The sequence below is a fragment of the Cataglyphis hispanica genome, chromosome 1 (assembly GCF_021464435.1).
Source record: "Cataglyphis hispanica isolate Lineage 1 chromosome 1, ULB_Chis1_1.0, whole genome shotgun sequence".
Taxonomy (NCBI): domain Eukaryota; kingdom Metazoa; phylum Arthropoda; class Insecta; order Hymenoptera; family Formicidae; genus Cataglyphis; species Cataglyphis hispanica.
The window spans coordinates 7910132-7930368 of NC_065954.1; the positions used below are offsets into that span (position 1 = coordinate 7910132).

Consider the following 20237-nt stretch of genomic DNA (forward strand, 5'->3'; position numbering starts at 1 on the left):
CATCGTTGCTTCGAGATTATCTTAATTATAGTTACAGATTGCTTTACGCGTTACAGAATAGATCAACGAGATCGTAATATGGCGTATAATAGGCGATGGTTAATCAAGATAATTACAAGGCTTAAAGACTCTACGATTGAGATACGATACCGTGACACGTGTTGGACACGGATATAGCCAACGCGGATTCGATAAACATCACGATCCCTACTATAGCGATTTAACTGTCGATATATCATGTACTCACCTGAGAAGGTGCGTGTAAGTGGGGAATAACTATCTGATCGTTTGGATCATTCGCGGTATCTCCACAGTATCATTTTATTCACCGTGCGGGCTTAAATAAACGTACCTCGAGTTGTCGTATACACGCTGATGATCAGGAAAAATTTAAATTCCGATTTCGCGAAATTGGAAACGCTAAGTTGAGACAGGTATACAAGTAAGCCTTAGAATAAATCTAGGTATTATATGAGATAAATGTTGTGAAAGCAATGGTGCGTTGGTTGTCATTTTAATTAAATAACTTTTTAAATCAAATAATCACGAATATTTGTATAATTTTTATTGCAAAAGAAAAACATATGTGTATTGTCATAAAAAAAATAACTAATACTGAAAGTCTCATCATTAGCGTCAAAGCTTCGTGCAAGCATTTGAGTTTCCTGTAGATTATACTCGATGGCGACCTTCAATCTATGTTTATTAATGATAGGGAACCTAGCAGGAAAATCGTACGCAAACTTTCTTGATTACGTGATATAAATTCGAATCGATTATTAAAGGTCAGACACGAGTTTTTGTTATCCTTAAATCTCGGACAATTGTTTTGTAAAGTACACATAGATTTTAAGTGATAAAATAATAAATTTATAACAAAATTACTTTAAATTGTGTTAATAATGTTACGTTGTTTAATTTTTGTATTTATTATAATATAAAAATATTTATTAATGTAAGAATCTATTAATTCTTTAGGTATATTTTTTTACATGAATTATTAGTATTGTATAAAAAGAGACAGATTATGCACATACATGCTACGCTATAAATTTATTTTGTTATTCATACTAGAAAGAGAAATCCATTATTTAATATATTTACACGTATATAAAAAAAGTTTTCTGATTTAACTTAATTTGTTTACGATATAAATTGAGAGATCAGCGTGCTTGAAAAGTATGAAGTAAAAAAAAAATATGTTGAATATAAATTGTATATTTATTTTAATATACGTATAAATTTTGACAGAAAGCGTATAATGCACGTTAAATTACGATAGCTATCTAACTATCTAATATTTCTGCTTTATGTCATGCGTAGAATATTTCATTATTATCATGCTGCTACCCGTAAGTCTCATCCAATAGAGTTACATAGTTGTACGCAACGGTGACAGTAGAGTGAAAATGACAAGTGATGTGCCCGAGACTAATTGAATTGCACGTTATAGGTATAAACGTATATGCAAGGTTGTCCTGATTTTCGTTGAAGTACTCTTTGATACGGCGAATTTATTGCATAATTAATGTACATAATATTATTGATGATATTGTCTGATCGTCATTTATAATCCCACAATATTTGCAACAATCAAAATCAATATTATGATTATCAGCTTTACTTCAAATGACATGGCGAGTGGATTGTTTTAGTTTTACATGTAATTAGCATATATTAAATGTAACTTGTGACGTTACAAACGAGCGTTTAATAATAAGTAAAAATTCCTATGATTTTCCATCTTATCACAAGTTACGTAATAACATGAATTTTTATTAAACACGTGTCAATTTGTTTGTTTATGCAACAACACGTTTTTTGTTTTTGTAACGATTATCGAGTGTAAAGTGAAGGTCTAAAACTGTAAGAGATCCATTAAATATATATTGATTTTTAGCATCAACAATTCTAAAATTATTTACTTTTTGACACAATTGATGAAACAAAATAAATAAAAAAATCAATTTTAAACTATAAAGTAAAGCAAAAATTGTGCCTTGTTTCTTTCATAGCCAATTCGATTGTATGCACTAATACGGTTGCGCACTAATTCTAAGTGCGTCCTCATTCACTTTTTTGTATCATTTTCAATATCAATTGAATACAGAGAATCAAATAAATGCGCACTAAATACATCTAATCAAGTTTATTATTAAAATACTGTTGAGCAAGAATATCCTCTTAAAATTAAATTCTTATAATTAAGTTTATATAATGTATGTTGAAAAATTTTATTCGACAAATATTTAACAAATATTCGTACAAACAGCAGTGTCTATTCCTATGTTGCGGATTTTCATCAAAGTCTATTTGCGCAGTGTTACTCGACGTTTTGTCGATAAACTTGCGTTACGTTAACGTGTGCATCTATTTGTGTGTGACAGGATTTTAGTTCGATCGGCGCGTTATATATTCCGAAACGAGATGCGTGATCGGAATGGAAATTGTATCAGGTGCGATTAAGGTGCATGAAAGGAGCAACGATATCCAATCCGAAGAACAGATTGCCTATCGATGCTCTGACGATCATGTATCTCGCCAAACGGAAAATGGTTATGCAATTCCGTTCGGATTGGAGGAATTTTGTTATTACATATAAAATCTGTATTTCACCTATATGTCAAAACCAAAATTATAATATTAGTGGTAATAAAGCGCAAGTGAAACATTTATACGCGTAGAATGATCACAAATTACGACATAATGCTACACATGCCATTTTCACATTCGCTTATTACCTTGAAATCGTTATTGGCTTTACGCAAATCGCGTCGCTGATCAATATAGGAATGAACGTGAATATTCAGTTTCAGTTTTAATTCCACAGTCCATGATCATTCACCGATATCTTTCAATAGGATTGCAATTGAGATAACAAGGTCTATTAAATCGATTTGAAATGTATATTGCAGATAATAATATATATTGAGATACTGAAATCTTAATCGCAAATTACAGAAAAAGAAGCATATATATTCCTAATAGTTTTTTCTATGATTAGACAAATAGTAGACATCAAGAGTGCGGTTGCTATAAACATCTTTCTTTATTTTTATGTTTTTAAAAGATATTTAATAATTTACAATATACTTTATTGATTAGCAAAATCACAGGGTATACATATTTTTGAAAAGGTGTTATCGACGCTGTAAATACAATAACTGGACATCGATTAAATTATGACGAAAACCGAGGTGATTCCATCAAGACGATTCGTACAAGTGTCGATCCCAAATTTTGAGCCGTCAGAACAATGGCGAATTATAAGGAATATTCTAGCGATTGGTTGTGCTTTTATGGTGAATTTTACTTCCTTTATGGGAGCCTCGAATTTACAGAGCTCTATCAATGCGGATGAATCGCTGGGTACATTTACTTTATCGGCGATTTACGGCAGTCTACTCTTCAGCAACATTTTTCTACCCGCTCTTATCATAAGGTAAGGCTTAGACAATCTAATTTATATATTTTTTTTTTCATCATATAATGAATTGAAAGTCCAAATAACTTGCAATAGCAGTTTGACAATATTTTCGACGACTACCGCGATAAATATTTCATGGCTCGGGCTGGAGGGGAATTGTCGTCAAATCCGATTACTCTTGCTTCTTATCATGATGGAATAAATCGAGAATTCTGTTTTGGGAAGTATATCGGAATAGCCTTGGATCATCATAGACGATGAGACCGCTCAATATATATATATATATATATATATATATATATATATATATATATATATATATATATAAGTAGAACGTATAGGGGATTAGTTCTGTACAGAGTTCCACGTTACTAAACTTTATTACGCGCGTTGTCGTTTTTACCTTGACCCAGAATTATGTTTCATAAAACACCCGTAGGTTCTATCATTGCAAAAGTGAGATAAACATATAAGCAAAAATTACATATATCGTTTTAATAAACGTAGCATTTTCTCTAGTCTAATATTTTTAATTGCCTCAAGTACAGTCTTAAGGTACTATATGACATTTCACCGGCTGGATGGGATCGTAAAATTGATCATACTTAAGACGATCTTGAATATGAAAACGGGCTGTGAATACAAATCTTAGGGTTAATTTGAAGAAATTTTATTTAAAGAACATTCTAATTAATTAATATGAATAAATAAAAAAAAAAAATATATATATATATATATATAATTTTTTGTTCCAGTTGGTTAGGATGCAAGTGGACAATGTGTGTTTCCATATTGGCTTATATGCCTTTCATAGCTTCTCAGTTTTACCCAAAATTTTATACGATGATTCCCGCCGGATTATCGGTCGGATTAGGCGGAGGACCGCTTTGGTGCGCGAAGTGTACTTATCTAACTGTGGCAGCAGAAGCTTACTCAACCGTCTCAGATATATCCGCGAATGTTCTTGTCACAAGATTCTTTGGCCTCTTCTTCATGTTCTATCAAATGGCGCAGGTGTGGGGAAATTTTATATCTTCAGCAGGTGGGTTAATATTGTTACAAATATATATGTGTAGCTTACCGACAGCATACGCGATGATCAACTTTATATCTCAGGGATTAGATATGCCGGGAAAAATATTTGCATATAAATTATGCTTCGACTCAGAGGATATTTTGTTTACAAATGTTAATTTTAATGACGTATCGCCGAGTGGTGTTGTAAGAATGAATTGATAGTCGCTGCAATGCTTCATGGTATATGTAAAATAGAATCGTCGTTATAGACACGAACAAACTGTACAAAATATTTATTGCCGCCAATAATGTAAATTAATATTCAGAGACTCACTAGTATATTGTAATTTAATCTATCGGTTATTTTTTTAATTTTCATATCTAATGCGGTTATAAATCTACTCGATTTCTCTAGTCACTTTATACGAAAAAAAAAAAAATTATAATACAATAATTTTCAACATACCATATTTTTATAATTTTTTTAAGCAATGTGAGAAATTTAATGAGCAATCTTTTTCTGAATAAAGCAGTTATAAATTATATAATTATTTAATCATCGCCCAATTTAAGATGCAATAACAAACAATCGCGAATCAGAATGTAACACAAAATAAATTGCTTACAATATTTATGATTCTTGCGAAAGCGCATATGAATGCACAGCTGTTGAGCCATAAAAATGCGAGCGCCGATGAAAACAAAATTAACTTACTGTTGATGTGATCAGAAAGAATATAAACTAACGAATAGAAACTATATATATGTATATACGTCGCAGCAAGAAATTGTTCTGGTATTCTAATGATTATGTATTCTGTTCTATTGAATCTATTCAAGTATACTTTTTTATAGAGAATACAGATTTCTCTCTCTCTCTCTCTCTCTCTCTCTATATATATATATATATATATATATATATATATATATATATACTAAAGATTGCTGACATAACTATTAATCAATTTACATATATATATTCTGCCCAATTGTAAATGGCTGCCCTGATTTTATCTGACACATCGACTGTTAACAGTCTAATATCTAGTATATTTATAAAAGTCTGTGGAATAATTTTATTACTATTAGTGATCAATTGCTTTCTTCATTTTCGCATTTTTTTTTTTTTTTTTATCAATACAGTTCTTTCCTATGGAATCGAGACGGTTACCAGTAATGTAACTCTGAACAGTAGTGTTATGGTAGAAAAATGCGGCGCAAATTTCTGTGGAGTGTCTAGTGTGAAAGACGAAAACCCGAATCTGCAATCATCTCCTATAGAAAGAATATATCTAATTTCCGGGATTTATTTAGGCTGCATGATATTAGCTTGTCTAATAATTGCGTTCGGCGTTGATTCCTTATCCAGGTACAATTCTTTATATCTCGTTCATCTATCAAACATCCGAAAATATTTTTTTTACATAACAAAAATTACAGAGGAGATATTATATGTATATTGCATAAGAGTTTCTTGATGTTACAATTCCTATTTTATAGATACGATCGAAGCAGAACCCGCTCGGTGAAAGGAACGTCTGGATTTAAACTACTGGCCGTGACATTAAAGTTGTTGAAAGAGAAGAATCAACTTTTAATATTGCCAATAACATTGTTCATTGGAGCTGAACAGGCATTTTTATTTGCCGATTACAACGCAGTTAGTAAATTACATACGAGAAGAGAGAAGCATTTAAAATAAAATTTCTGCTTATGCTAGAAATAAGAGAATTTTTTTTTTTTTTTCTAAAAAAACAATAACTTTATTATATTTATTTATTTATATTTATATTTATTGCAGTCATTCGTTTCTTGCGCTTGGGGGATTAGCAATATCGGTTACGTAATGATATGCTTTGGTGTCACAAATGCTATAGCTGCGCTCACTACAGGATCTATCGTGAAGTTGACGGGAAGAAAGCCCGTAATGTTTTTCGCTTTTTGTTTGCATTTAAGTCTTTTCATCTTTATGTTGCGATGGAAACCGACGCCAGAACAAGGCATTATTTTCTTTCTGGTGTCAGGTTTATGGGGTGTGTGCGATTCGATCTGGCTGGTACAAATTAATGGTGAGCAAGATAAGAAGCAACAAAATATTTCTTGTTATTATTAAATAGTTTTATACATTTAATATCGATGTACCATATATTGTCAAAATAATTTCAAAATTATTGCATGATGATAATTAAATTGAATTTCCTAATTTAGTTGCTGCGTGTAAGATTGTACCGACAGATAAGAACATTTCGTATTCCACTGACGATACCGTACCAACAAATAGTACACAATCGATTTTTACATATTTTTACAGATTTTTCTAAAGAAATATTCTATTTGTTAAAATATTTGCAATAATAAAATCTAGCTGGATAGTTATTAATTTAGATTAAGAGATTGATTATATGCAAATTATTTTAGCATTGAGTGGTATATTATTTCCTGGTCAAGAGGAGGCGGCTTTCTCCAACTTCCGCCTGTGGGAGTCCACTGGTTCAGTGATAACGTACGTGTATAACCCGTATCTGTGTACCTTTACGAAATTATATCTCTTAATCGGAATATTGTGTGCTGGAATGATCGGTTATGGCATTATCGAGTGGTCAGGTAAAACGGACAGAGCTGTTCCTGACGACAAGCCTGATTTTGAATTAGTTAATAGAGTTGACTAACAAATTTGAATAATAAAATTTTCTAACGAAGATATTAAGCAACAAAATATAAAAGTAATTTTAGCGTAAGTCTAGCTATTTTTCTTCTTAGTTAATGGCATTGTAAGAAATTTCTTGACATCTTTATTTTTTGATATTATTTATTATTAAAGGTACTAAAATATGGAAAAATTATAAAAATATATATTTAAAAATTATTGAAAAAAATGACTTATTACCTGTTGATTCTTTGTTATTAATAAGATATATATATATATATATATATATATATATATATATATATATATATATATATATAGGAAGTAAAATCTACCATGTACCTGAAGTTATATTAGAATAAAAATAAAAAGAGGAATGTATTTTGTGAATTAAAACACAAAATTGTTAAGAGGAGAAAATTTGACAAGAAATTCTCACTACAGTTATAGCTTAGAAATGATTTTTTTCATTTCTCACAGTTATAACTCATAGATATGTTATATGTTACAAAAATCATGTGCGCGAAACTTTTATCTAAAGTTATTTATCTGAAAATCAAACGAAATTTTTTAATCGCGAAAAGCAATAGGTGCGATTTTTTATTATTTGTACCACAATATATGTTTTTATTTTATTTTTGTGGACACCTACTAAATTTTACACAGGTATTCGCTTAACGGCTAAGATTCTTGTCCTTCATTTAAATACGTAATTTAATGTTACATCGTGTGCCTAAGTGCTAACATTGAAGCTAGAGCTACGGCTGCTTAGTTTAATTGTATACTTATGTGCTTAATTGCCGACTGTGTGCTTATTTCGTTGCCAAAATCAATTGATTCCCGCCTTCGGTGAAGTCGGCTTACCAAGTTGTGTGATTTTCTTTCCATAATAAGGTCGATCGATGTTCTCCGACAACGGCAATGTCGAATCAATTGATCGGCGAGTCGTATTTTAGCATCGTTAAATTGCTGATTGTATCGTGATTATTAGCTTAACTTTGCGTTTATCGTATATTTACAATTCAAGTGTTCTCTGCAGTTTCAATTATATACTTTATAAAACGTAGTAGGAACTTTGGTTTCGCTGGGCAATGTTTCAGGAGCAGTTTCCTCTTATCGATTTGTGTTTTGTTTTTACTTTATGACTCGACGTGACTTCTTTTTTTAGGGATGTTTATTTCTTCTCTTTATTATTCGGTTATGTGACGTAGGGCTATCCTTTCTTATCTTTTGTCTACAAAAATCACCAGATAAAGCGAGCAAGAATTCAGCTGGAAACTGCTATAAAACATTTGCCCGTGGATCTATCTTCCTTAGAAATATGACATTCACGAATACAATTCACATGTTTTTTTTTTTTGTAATACTCATGTTTATATTTTCGTAAGGATCTATTCGAATATTTCAATTTCACGAAGAAAATACACATGATTCTTAAACTGTGTTCGCGTTTTTATTTTTATCACTACCGCGCGTCTTTTGACGCTCTGCTCTTTTATTTCTCTCTCTCTCTCTCTCTCTCTCTCTCTCTCTCTTTTTTCCCCTTTCATTCTTTCTTTCTCTCTTTCTCGTATAACAAAATTTAATAACCGGAATATTTCTGTACAAATATTTTCGCTTTTTTATCAAAAAGGATAACATATACATCCCATCCCTGTAATAAAAATTTTGAATTTTGAATTTTACCTTATCGTATATCTTTCCGACCCCCACTCGTGCCTTTCTCTCTCATCCTCTCTTTTTACTCGTATAATACAATATTTTAGGAACAGATCACTTTGCTCATCTCAGACTCTTAAAAGTAAAACCTTAAAATATGTTTTATTTTTAGAAATTTATTATTTTTTTAACCATGTAAATTTTCTTTGCTCGAATTCAGCTATTTTGTAGCTATGATATAATAAAAGTTAATTGTAATATTACAATGTATGTATCGTAATATGTACAGGCTACCCCTTGCGCCCCTAGCTACGCATCATGTTAAAGATTTCACGATATTATCGTAGCGAATAGCCCATTATATAAAGAGGATGAAGTACATTTTATGCACAATCTTATTCATTAAACGTACTTGTCTGCTAAATATTAAGAAAACCGTACTTTTATGGGCTTCACTTAAATATCCTTTTACGCGGAAATACGACTGCGGGTTGTCGATCGCTTGTTGCTAAATGACTGCGTCACAACATAATGCGTTCGTATATGTAGCGACGCGTGCAAATCAATCGTCCTAATAATTATTATGACGTGTAGGGCGATTTTACATGGCCATTTTTTATGTATTTATTTATGATTATGATTTTTTTTCATTTCAGTTAAAAGGGACACAGTAATAATGCATAAATAATTCTTCGATTGCAAAATCACGCATCTGTAATATTTGTCGCGCAATACATTCGAATCTACATTCGCGAAGGAATACACGAATAGAATATTATTTGATCGCCTACATCTTTTCTTTCTTTCGCACGATTGTAAATACGATTTATAAAATCAAGATAGAAATATGGAACAATACACACATACATACGGAAGCGTTTTTCGTAATCGAAGAATTATGTTCGTCGATTATCCCCGCAGATCGGAATCGAGCTCTAGTAAAATCGAAGTTTTCATCCGAGCTTTCATCGTTATTCAGCGAGTAAGCGGATCGCGCATATATGTATAGGAACGAAGGATGCGTGCTCGTTTAACACGTATACGTCTTATATGGCAGATTATTACGGACTAGTTTTGCAGAAACTCGAATCTCGTCTGTCCCTAACCGTCTCTTTCCTACACGACTAACAAATACAACTTCACAGGAGCGGCATGTGGTATATAATCGCATTATAGCATACTTTCAGAGACGTTATTGCGTTATTTAGTTACTAAAGGAATTTCATTCATGTTTCTAGATACACGTGTAATTTACAGATCTCGCGCGCACTAAAAACTCTCCGTCGATCTGTCACCGAAATTATAACAGAAATATTATCATTGCTCGTTTCAATTGTGTATATATAAGGGATTTGATATTATATAATCAATAGAGAGAGGCGATGAGATTTTGTATTTATTATTTAAGCGATATTTTTATTTTACGCAACTCAACGAGCGACAACGATATTTCAAGATCGGATGTAATTAATTTCCTTGAAGGTTCGGTTCTCGAATTTAATTATAGTTCTTGTTGCGCGCAAAAGATTGCCATCCATCGAGTCTTTCGATTTTGAGTGCATTCTCGATCATTACGCCATCATTTGATTATGTGATTATCGATTGCACGTAGCTGTTAAAATGTTCGCCGCTATCTCGTAAATAATCATTTTTTGAAGGTATAGTTGAATTTTTATTAATTATTATCCGTGCGACGACTTACATACCTTTCCGCCCGGTTTTTCATGGATTGTGTTCCGAGAAACGTACGTGTCCCGATGCGTCACACTCGAGCAATTAATTAATTAAGACGTATGGAAGCAATTTTTCTATCGTTGCTCGATAAACTTTTCACGTAATTTTGATCGTCGTGGAATCCTACGTTACTCGATTCGTTGATGCTTGCCAATAACTTGTTTGTTTCGAAACTCGAAACTGGATCAGTTAGTCACAGTGTGTGTGTGTGTGTGTGTGTTCTCTGCTAGATATATATCTATGAAAATTGTGGAAGCGCGCGACGGATTGGTACCAAATGAGAGACAACGATTTTAGATTATCAGTTTTCGATATTCGACTCATGTATACATTACATATTCGTAGATTAAAGCTATTTACATATAGATGTCGTATACACCTGCGATCACAATATTCGAAGGACCTCGCCTCGATCTAGAACGATCTTTCCGTGCCGGATTCACTTTGATAACTACAGTCTTTCTCCGGTGAATGATTTTCCTCCTTAATTCCGTAATATGCCACGGAAAAGTCGTTCTCTCACGCGCGATTCAATTTATTTATATTACTAGAAGAAACGCGAGATTTTTTTGAAAAATTTCACGAAACATGTTTCTCATCGCTCGCTTCAGCTTGAAGCTTTTCTCATATGTTGCTCGGTTGATCGGTAGATGTAGTCCTTCCCTATACGACGCCCTTCGACATCATCCTCACCGTGTTCTTCAAAGCTTGTCTTTTGTTACAGAACCAGATTCTTATCACCTCCCTATCGTATCCTAGTCGATGCGCTAAAGTCGTGATTTCATTGCCTGTAAAGGAAGAGAATTGAAACATTTAATGTGTTAAAGTAAGACAGGTTTGAAGAAAAATCGACAAGATTAGTAGCGAAAAAATTAATAATAATAGGAATAAATGAAAAGACGCACTAACCGGTGGGATGAGTGTTTCTGTCAAAGTGTGCGTTCAGCAGTTCCAAAGCTTGAGGCGTAAAGGAGGTCCGTCGTTTTCGCTTCTTGCTCGGCTCGACCCCGATGAAGTCCGTCAGATGATTAACGCCGCTCTTGTACCTGGAATCAGATGCACTACTCTTGCTCAAATTCGGAAGATTGCATCATCGACGATTACATGTTAACGTTATCATGCTCGTTAATGATTAATTTTGCGCACTCTCGTTCGCGATTATAGCCGCGAGATAGGATCCTGTTTAAAGGTCTGAGTTAATCACCACGTTTTTGCAATAATTAATTACATCCACGAGTCTATATATTGAGCTCAACATTTCTCTCTTGCAGTTTGTTGAAATATTGTTATAGGTAAATCAAATATGAAAAAAAAAAAAAATTTTTTTTATCATTTTACACATGTAATTACATTAACGCGAAATAGGATACTGATTGAAAAAGAAAATCGCCAACGTCATGATATTCGGACACGTTTGGTTGCAAATATCCCCCATGTAGTATTGGATTTTTCCCCTGGTATACAGCTCGGTTGATTCACGTGCCGAACTTAGTCCATGTATCGTGAAACAGACCTTGCGACGGCAATGTCGGCGTCGATGTCGACACGAATAAAATTAGCAATCGAATAGACGCGGCGCTTTTAAACTTCAATTTCTATTTCATTCATTATCCAATGAGCTCATTAAATCTCGAATAGTTTCTGCGTGAAAATCGACACATTCGTTATTTCTCAATTATTTTCTGATGATTAATTAAAATGTTTAATTAAACTAATGTACGTTATCTTTTAATGATTTTATAATAATTATTGAATTTATCATTATGTCTCCCAGAGAGTTGCAGAAGTTTCGTCGGTCGTAGCAATACTTCTCGCGATATTGCCACAGCTTTGAACACACACAAATAAGTTAAGAGAAATTTATAAATTTCCGATCTCGGGAGTCTTGAGAATCGAGAATATGCAAACTTTTTTGGCGTCGCGCATCTAGTCGGCGACGTAATTTCATTCGACGAATAGTATTATCGGGTGGTATGGTAGCGCGACATGGAAAAAGCTCGCGGTCGCGACAGTAAACAGGAGAACTTCCGTTGGGACTCCCGGGTGAGCGATGAGAAGCGATTCGGGACAGAGAGAAAGAGAAAGAGGGAAAGAGGGGGAGAGAGAGAGAGAGAGAGAAAGAGAGAGAAAGGAAGAGAGCTCGACGTGGTGATACGGTTATAGGTACGGTTGCAATGCCCCGGCTCAAAATTTATGTTTTTAATTTAACTCCGAATGACCAACTGTCGAGTCGAAAAAAAAAGTACACGGGGAGACATTAGCATCGCGAGGTAATATTTCGTCGAATTCGCGAAAACAATATGCTAATGGAGAAGTCGGTGTGAGAGCGCGAAGAACCGACGCGACCGATTCGACGGGGTTGGGATGCCACATCGTTGGTATGCGTTGGTATACACCGATGAGAGAGTGCAATGGAGAGAAACGCCGAGTGCAAGAAGAGGAAGAAGGGGAAGTCGAAAAGAAAGAGATGAAATAAATGAGTTAATACGTAAAAGACGCGAAGAAAGAGAGAGAAAGAAAAGGAGGTAGGACGAGGGAAGCTGTGTAAACTCGTGCGTGGGTGTACAAAGCATTGTTGCATACATAGGTGTAAGAGAGGAATATACACAGAGAGGTTTAGACGAATGATGGAATGAAGAAGGACGGAAGGAAGCTGCGAGTGGAAGGAATGACAGAGAGAAAGAAAGAGAGAGAGAGAGAGAGAGAGAGGAGGGGAATGCAGTGCCGCGGGTAAGAGCGAGGTGACGGCGGTTGTAAGGGGAGGGAGAGACGCAGGGGGAGAGGTACATCAGAAACCTGATTTTAATTAGTCCACAGTTTAATTACTCGGCAGATAAATCGTGCACGTGCACCGCATAAACTAGCCGCTTTCATTTTTCCCGGACGCGGCCGGCGCACGGTCGACGCTTAGTTCTACGCCGCGCGAATGCAGGATGGGTCATTGTTGTTGCCGGTTTTATTCATGAAAAAGAGAAACGACACCCGTTGACGTACACCTGTAGACACTTCCGTCATCGAATGATTCGATTATATTTATTATCCTGCTCTTCCTCGCGTATCGAAGTCTGATGATCATCGTTATTTCAAGAAAGACCGCCGAGCACGTTTTTCATATTTCTTATAGCGCTAAATGTCATCCAATTTAAATTGTATTAATTTTTCATAGTCTCATATAAATACACATAATGTTGTTTTGCATTAAAAATTATGCAGACGTATTTAAATGGATAATTGAATAGGAACCACGTAAAATATCCAGCCTCTTCTGAGTAACACAAAGATTGTATAATGAGAATAGAGAAATCAGAAAAAATATAATCATAACAATAATGTATCATCTGACTTGTGTGTGATAAGACGCTAATCCAATTTAATTTCAAAAAAGTTACGCGCTATAAAAGCGGAGAATGTGTTAGCATTTTGATTGCGCGATGCTTTTTAATCGTTTAATAAGCGGCAACGCGGCTACATGGATTCCTGATTAGCTCGAGGCATAAAGTTCATTAGATTTTATATATCGGCTCGTAAAATTTACACCTTATGGAAATACACGGAGGCCGAGATTCTTAAGTAGGATCCGGTGGATCTTTCGCGACACGGCGAAAGCAATCGTGGCCGCATTTGCCGCGTAGCCAGGCCTGTAGCAAATAGCGATCGCGCGGTAACGGTTTCTTCCATTCTAATTAACATTCCGTGTATTTATTAGACGCAGATCCGCAATTAATCAGGTGAATTCAATTAACGAATTACCAATTAGCACGTAGACGTTCGCACGCTCTCGCGTTGGAGCGTGAAGTCGAGGTAGCGTTGGACGATTGCGAAATAATCATGTATCAACAAACACAACGTTAGAACTTGATTCGTAATCGAGAGAATTCCGCGCGACTAGAGAGAACTTCAGTTGTTCAAATTAATTACACAGCGATTATACGGATGTAGATCGAAAAGAAGGTTGCATTTATGTTTTATATGTTGAAGATCTCGATTGAGAGAAGGAAATATCTTCTCACGAGGGTGTTCACGATAATTCTTAAAGAATAAGAATAAATTGCTCACCTCTCTTCTGCCTCCTTCATCCACCTCTCGAGGACCGGCTTAATTTTCTGCGCGCTTTTCGGCGTAATGTCCAGCTTTTCGAATCTAAAGCCAAGAATAAGGCTTGATCCATCACCTTGGATTCCATTTCTCGGATAATTGATAAAGGGAAATGGATGTGTGTATCGAGAGAAGGCGACACAAAGACGTAAAAATATAAATAATATCGACCTTTAAACATAATATAACATGTACATACGCAATATAAATATATATATATATATATATATATATATATATATATATATATATATATATATTTGTGAAAGTTTGAGTCGTTCAAATATTTTCTCTGAGCATTTATTTCTCGCCTTTACGTCTTTGTCCCACTAAAGGAGCACTAAGAGACATGCATTGTGATTCAATAACAGGACATTGACAATGCGTGCATGCTTTAAGGTTTGGTGATGCCGTGTATGATGTTGCCAACGCAAACGCTTCTCTCGCGCGGGCGAAAGTTCGACTCTCTTGGACAAATAGTGAAAGAATCCAGAGCTTTTAGACTCGACGAATTCGTTAAAAATCGCGAGAATCCTTCGACTTTGTTCTATTCTTTTATTCTTAGCGCGTTGGCGACATCATGCCCAAGTTTGCCAATGCCCTGGCTCGAAGAAAGTTAATTTTAGAAGTGCTCCTTTCGCGCATCTCTTTTCCGAACGAAATTAGAAATTAGTGAGAGTGTTTGTGCAGCTATACCCAAATACGCCTGCCGATTCTAAAGCAGGAGAGGACCGCGAGTCGGACGAGCGCAAATGACGAAGAGGAAGAGAGACGAGAGGACGATTATCGTCCGTCTTATTTTTACGTGGGATGCGTCGTTGATTTTAACGATTCATTAATTAAATTATAATATCTCTCTCTCTCTCTCTCCTGCTCACGACCGTCGGAAGGTTCTCAATTTTCCATCGTTGGGTATAACTGCGATTTCTTAAAGGATTTTCGAGTTTTAGATTTTTAGGTAAATTAAGTAGCGCATGAGAGGGGTGAACGTACGTAGCTTGCTGCTGAGAGGCAATCTGCGAGGCAGCGTACATCTGGGTAGCCAGGGCACTGGGGAACAATCACCAATGCTTATGTTAGTTGATACGATAAGAATTTTCTAAGAGGTATAAACTTTTTTTCTGCTTGTCACCCGGCATCACCACGGTGATTCCCATTTGTATTTTCAAGACGCGCTCAATCGACGAAGAAAGTAAATAGCATAATGGTCTAGAAATGTTTATAAATATTTATTAAATATTGTACGTTCACAATGAACGCAATAATTTTAATTTCTACAAATACTTTAAAATAATTATGATTTAAATCTACATTTAAACTGCAGAATGAATTAGGAACCATCGTGGTGTATTACGATATAAATAAGCTTATTTTTCATGGCACCTCAAAATTGAAAATTAATATTAAGCCTGCATCGAAAATTTTCCAGTCTTTGAATGAATTTCAATCACTTCGATGAATTGAAGACGCAAATGGTAATTTTGTTAAATATTATCACACGAGGAAGAAAATAAAAACTGCTTCGCGATTTTCTTAGCTTTACATTCGGCCGTTTATTCCTAATGGAAGATACTATTATAAAACCAACGAACGGATAACTATCTCTCTTTTTGCTACTCCGTGAACAAATTCCAACTCTTTCTACGCCATTTCCAGTGACCTGGCACACTGTCGTTTTACATTCTACCTTATTATTGAATTTTCATTAGCGACGTCCGTTTCGACGAAGGACGCGAGGAGGACGACGCAGCGGAAACTCACCTGCATATGGCACTTTGGCTGTATGCGGGCCCTTCGGTGACGCTCAGGGCCTGCCCGACCTGGGTCTGTGTCAGACCCAGAGACAATCTGCGCAGCTTAAAGACCTTCGCGAACTCCTTGATCTCGTCCAAATTGATCCCATCGACCACATTGTTAGTGGCCTCATTGATCGTTGGCTGGTCTGTAATAAAAATTTATACAACGTTCTACTTCTATTTTTCTGATGAATAAAAAAAAAACAGTATTAAATCGCGATTTCCTGGCATTAGAATTTTTAAGAAGAAAGTTAAATTTATGTTGAATTAATTTTTTAAATAAATTAGCAAAAATACTAAGGAAGAAATTTTTGAATTAATATTTCTAATTCATTATTTTAAATATTCTATTGGTAGTTTTATCAAAGATTTTTATTTTTTTATAAGAGCTGTTTAAACAGATCCTTAATTGTATGAATCTCTCCTCACGAGTTAGTTGCGGATACAATATCGAGTCAATTGCGAACGAGATGAAATATTTGTGGTTCAAGGGTTAATGCGATAAACATTCTTGCGTCACGCATGTGATCGGTTTTATGATTCTAATGGTGCATTTTGAGCACAACCCAGGGATTCAGTCATTCGAGCCACACATTTCAATCGATTCATCGAAACTCTTGCGAGAAGGCTAATGACGCCAGGCAGTTTCGCTAAACCGAGCTGCAACGATTTCTCTCGTAAATCTGTCATCCCGAATATATACGCACGCAATAGAAATGTGTGCCCACATGTGCTCTGTAATCTCGACCAGTTCGCCTGGTTTCTGCGCCGCGCAATAAACCGCAAATCCTTCTGCGACGATATATATATATATATATATATATATATATATATATATATATATATATATACATATATTTCTATGATCATTAATTGTCGATCGAGATCTTGGGATCAAGTACTTGGGTACTTTGCACGTTTCAAACAAAAAGTTTTCGAGTACATTAGCCTCGACTTTGAATAAATAAGAGATTACAATTAATGGACAAATTTAACAGAACTCTATCTTTGATCTAATCGCGCTTATTGATTAACTTATTTTATATAAGTTTCAAATTTTGCATTGAATTAAATATATAAAATAAATGTGACAAAATTTTTGATAAAAGCTTGTTAATTACTTACAAATTCACGTATATAAAAATTTTAAATATGTTAATTCTACAACAAAACAGAAATTATGTAAAATAATTATTTTATTCGTAATTGTGATTTTGCATCCTGCTTTCTATGTAAATTATTAAAATTCTATCGGAGAATGGTTAATAAAAGGCAAATATTTATGAATGCTCCCATCTAACAGCAATTGAGAATCGTTAGCTTCATACGTTGAATGATTATTCCATCGCGTCAGAATGACAAAGTGCCAGTCTGCGCAACGATTGTAAGTTATTAAAATTATTGTCAGGCAACACACGAGGTTACGCGCACTGCTGGAATCTTTATGGCTTCCTAGAAGGCAGTAAGGAATGAACTAATGCCCCGTAATGAGCCCAGTGCTATACGATATCCTATTACAGTTATCGAGCGATCGATGCTTGTTCGACATATTATTATTCGCCAGCTACAAATGCGCATTTAAACGTTAAATCGTTTCTTTCACGATGACAGGAACGCTTTGTTGTATTGTTGGAAAGAAACATCTGAAGTAAAATCGATCGAAAAATCAAATGTGCGCGCTTCAATTATACAGAAATATACGTTTGCGAATTTGTATAGAATCCACGCGCAGCCGCGATTAACGGCCTGTCAAAGATATCCGTTGGAATGTGACAACTTGACAAGATAAAGATAAGGAGCGCGTTTGCATGTGGTAATTGCTTCTTTAAGAGAGATCATTATGCATGCAATTACTTGTCGACATTAGCGACTGTAAGCTTCTCGTATAGGCAAGATGATTGCGATATAGAAAGATGGTGTCCCCTGCAAAAGTTGTAATTAAAAGCTGTCAAGGAGTAACAACATGGTTACCCTCGGGGCCTTGATTATCATTTTCGCGCGCATGTTGATGGTGTCATTTTAAACGCACTGCCGAGCACCCGTAAACCGCACAGATCATTTCGACTTTCGACCCCCGTCGATTAATAGTTATTGCAGGGAAAGAAAGATCAAGCTATATCTTACTCGGTGAATCATTCAAGAGATCGTCCTCCTCCTCCTTCGGGCTATGCATATTGCTCGGGGATGCCTTTACTCCAACACCGCCTGGTCCATGCGTTGTCGTGATAGTAATCTCGCCGTTGCTGGCGGCCAATCTGTTCAAAGCGGATGCAGCGGACACGACGGATTCGTTCAAAGGCGACGACTGCTCAGGTCGTTCCCTATGATGTTTTTCCGTTGACTGTGAACAATACAGGTAGTAGCGGGACAGATTAGCGGGGTCTCCACTGCGGGGATACGACAATGCTCCTCTTTCGCGCCAATTATGCACTTCATAATGAGACGGAATCGCTCGGGACACTTTAGAGTCTAATTAGCGGAAGAAATGCCACTAGTATTGAAGGAATACTTTCTTAACAAGATCGCTCGGTATCGGGAATTATTCAGATTGCTCCGCTGACCTCGCCGCGGTCTCCTCCGTATCGCCGAAACTACGTATTCGATTGTTCGAATATCTCATGCGGTTCGATAAAAAAGCATTTATATTTTTTTTTAAATTTGGAAAAGGAAAGCTAGCACAGATATCTTTTTCTAGTTTGCATAACATATCATTTGTTAACGATTATAGAAAAAATTAAGAAAAAGTAATTAACATATAGATATCAGACAATCGTTATTCATATAAAGTGCAAAATACATGATGATAATTGTTATGGTTTCAGCCTATATTATTACAATTATTATTTTGACAGAAAGCAATATTTTCTTTTATGATGAGTTTTATATTTTTGTGATATCACGTTACAGCCAGAATTAAAATCATAATAAGCAATGATGTGTTCAATAATTTTATTGCATTTAGTATAACAAAAAAAATTATATTTAATATCTATATGAAAACAGTTATTTAATTTTACATCTGTATATATATATATATATATATATATATATATGTTTTTTTTTTAATTATATCTTATTTTGCTTTTTTTAGTTCTTCTCTTGTAGGTAATATCAGCAATTTTATATTAATTGTCTACTATTTTTGAAAAAGCGTGGACCTTTGTGACAAAGTCATACATACTGTGTAATGATTCATATGCGAGGTGTGTCGATGGCTGTGCTGTTGAGGCGATGTCGTTAGAAGCGGTTGTTGAGAAGCCTGAACGGCCTGTACAGCTTGTGCCGCTTGCGCCTGTGCCGCTTGGGCAGCCTGGAGCAATTGCTGAGGCTGCATCGCATTCAGAAGTTGTTGGCTCGCCGAGCTATTACTCAGAAGATGCGGCAAAGCAGCAGGGTTCAGTCCTAATCCCGATGCCAGGCTGGGGCTCGTGGGAACTGATAAAAGGACAAGCAAGTAGCATGATATACCGATGCTGAGTAAATTACAGAATAGGCACAACAGCCAGTACATATATATAAACACACTTAGATATTTTTATGAGTCGTTAAAATATTGTCAAAACATTTATATTATAATTTAACAAAATTTAGAAAGAGACATATATTTAAAAAGATAACAAGAAAATTTAGATCTTCGATTTGAAATATCATATAAGATATCATTAAATTCTTGGCAGATATTTATAAAAAATTATTTTAGTTATGTGGGAGCATATTATATTATATTCAATTTATTTATTGTAAACAATTATTAATTTAAGGATATTATTGAATAAAGGAAAATAATAACATACTTTATTTTTTTATAAATATATGATATGAATAACAAGCATTTTTTAATAGAATGAAATATATTTTGCGA

At 34.8% G+C, this 20237-nt stretch overlaps 2 protein-coding genes across 9 annotated transcripts in view; one reads left to right on the top strand and one right to left on the bottom strand.

Annotated features, from left to right (window-relative positions):
* Positions 1-273: 273 nt before the first annotated feature.
* LOC126850509 (UNC93-like protein) lies at positions 274-7182 on the top strand. Of its 3 annotated transcripts, none has more exons than XM_050593630.1 (7): positions 274-442; positions 3138-3442; positions 4183-4469; positions 5588-5813; positions 5945-6104; positions 6246-6513; positions 6863-7182. In XM_050593630.1, the coding sequence occupies exons 2-7, from the start codon at positions 3183-3185 to the stop codon at positions 7111-7113; spliced, it is 1452 nt and encodes a 483-aa protein (XP_050449587.1). In that variant the 5' UTR covers positions 274-442; positions 3138-3182; the 3' UTR covers positions 7114-7182. The 3 variants fall into 3 exon arrangements, with proteins under 3 accessions (XP_050449587.1, XP_050449578.1, XP_050449596.1); XM_050593621.1 differs by having other exon boundaries at positions 274-434; XM_050593639.1 differs by lacking the exon at positions 6863-7182 and adding an exon at positions 6653-6826 and having other exon boundaries at positions 274-434.
* A 505-nt stretch (positions 7183-7687) lies between these two features.
* Positions 7688-20237, bottom strand: part of LOC126850104 (POU domain, class 6, transcription factor 1) — a 136478-nt gene continuing 123928 nt past the window's right edge. For 3 of the 6 annotated variants that reach the window (XM_050592784.1, XM_050592774.1, XM_050592818.1), the window contains 7 exons: positions 19557-19810; positions 18500-18716; positions 16341-16521; positions 15573-15629; positions 14541-14624; positions 11394-11545; positions 7688-11272 (listed from right to left, as the gene is read on the bottom strand). In XM_050592784.1, the coding sequence (XP_050448741.1) occupies positions 11148-11272; positions 11394-11545; positions 14541-14624; positions 15573-15629; positions 16341-16521; positions 18500-18716; positions 19557-19810 (1070 nt within the window). In that variant the 3' untranslated portion in view covers positions 7688-11147. The remainder of the gene's footprint in view (positions 11273-11393; positions 11546-14540; positions 14625-15572; positions 15630-16340; positions 16522-18499; positions 18717-19556; positions 19811-20237) is intronic. The other 3 variants (XM_050592793.1, XM_050592801.1, XM_050592810.1) reach the window with 3 other exon arrangements.

Excerpts from the sequence above, each read along its gene's own strand:
- LOC126850509 (XM_050593630.1), top strand. The coding sequence starts at position 3,183 with ATGACGAAAACCGAGGTGATTCCATCAAGACGATTCGTACAAGTGTCG. Across the intron at positions 5,814-5,944 it reads GGCGTTGATTCCTTATCCAG|ATACGATCGAAGCAGAACCC; the intron begins GTACAATTCTTT and ends CCTATTTTATAG. Across the intron at positions 6,514-6,862 it reads CTGGCTGGTACAAATTAATG|CATTGAGTGGTATATTATTT; the intron begins GTGAGCAAGATA and ends AAATTATTTTAG.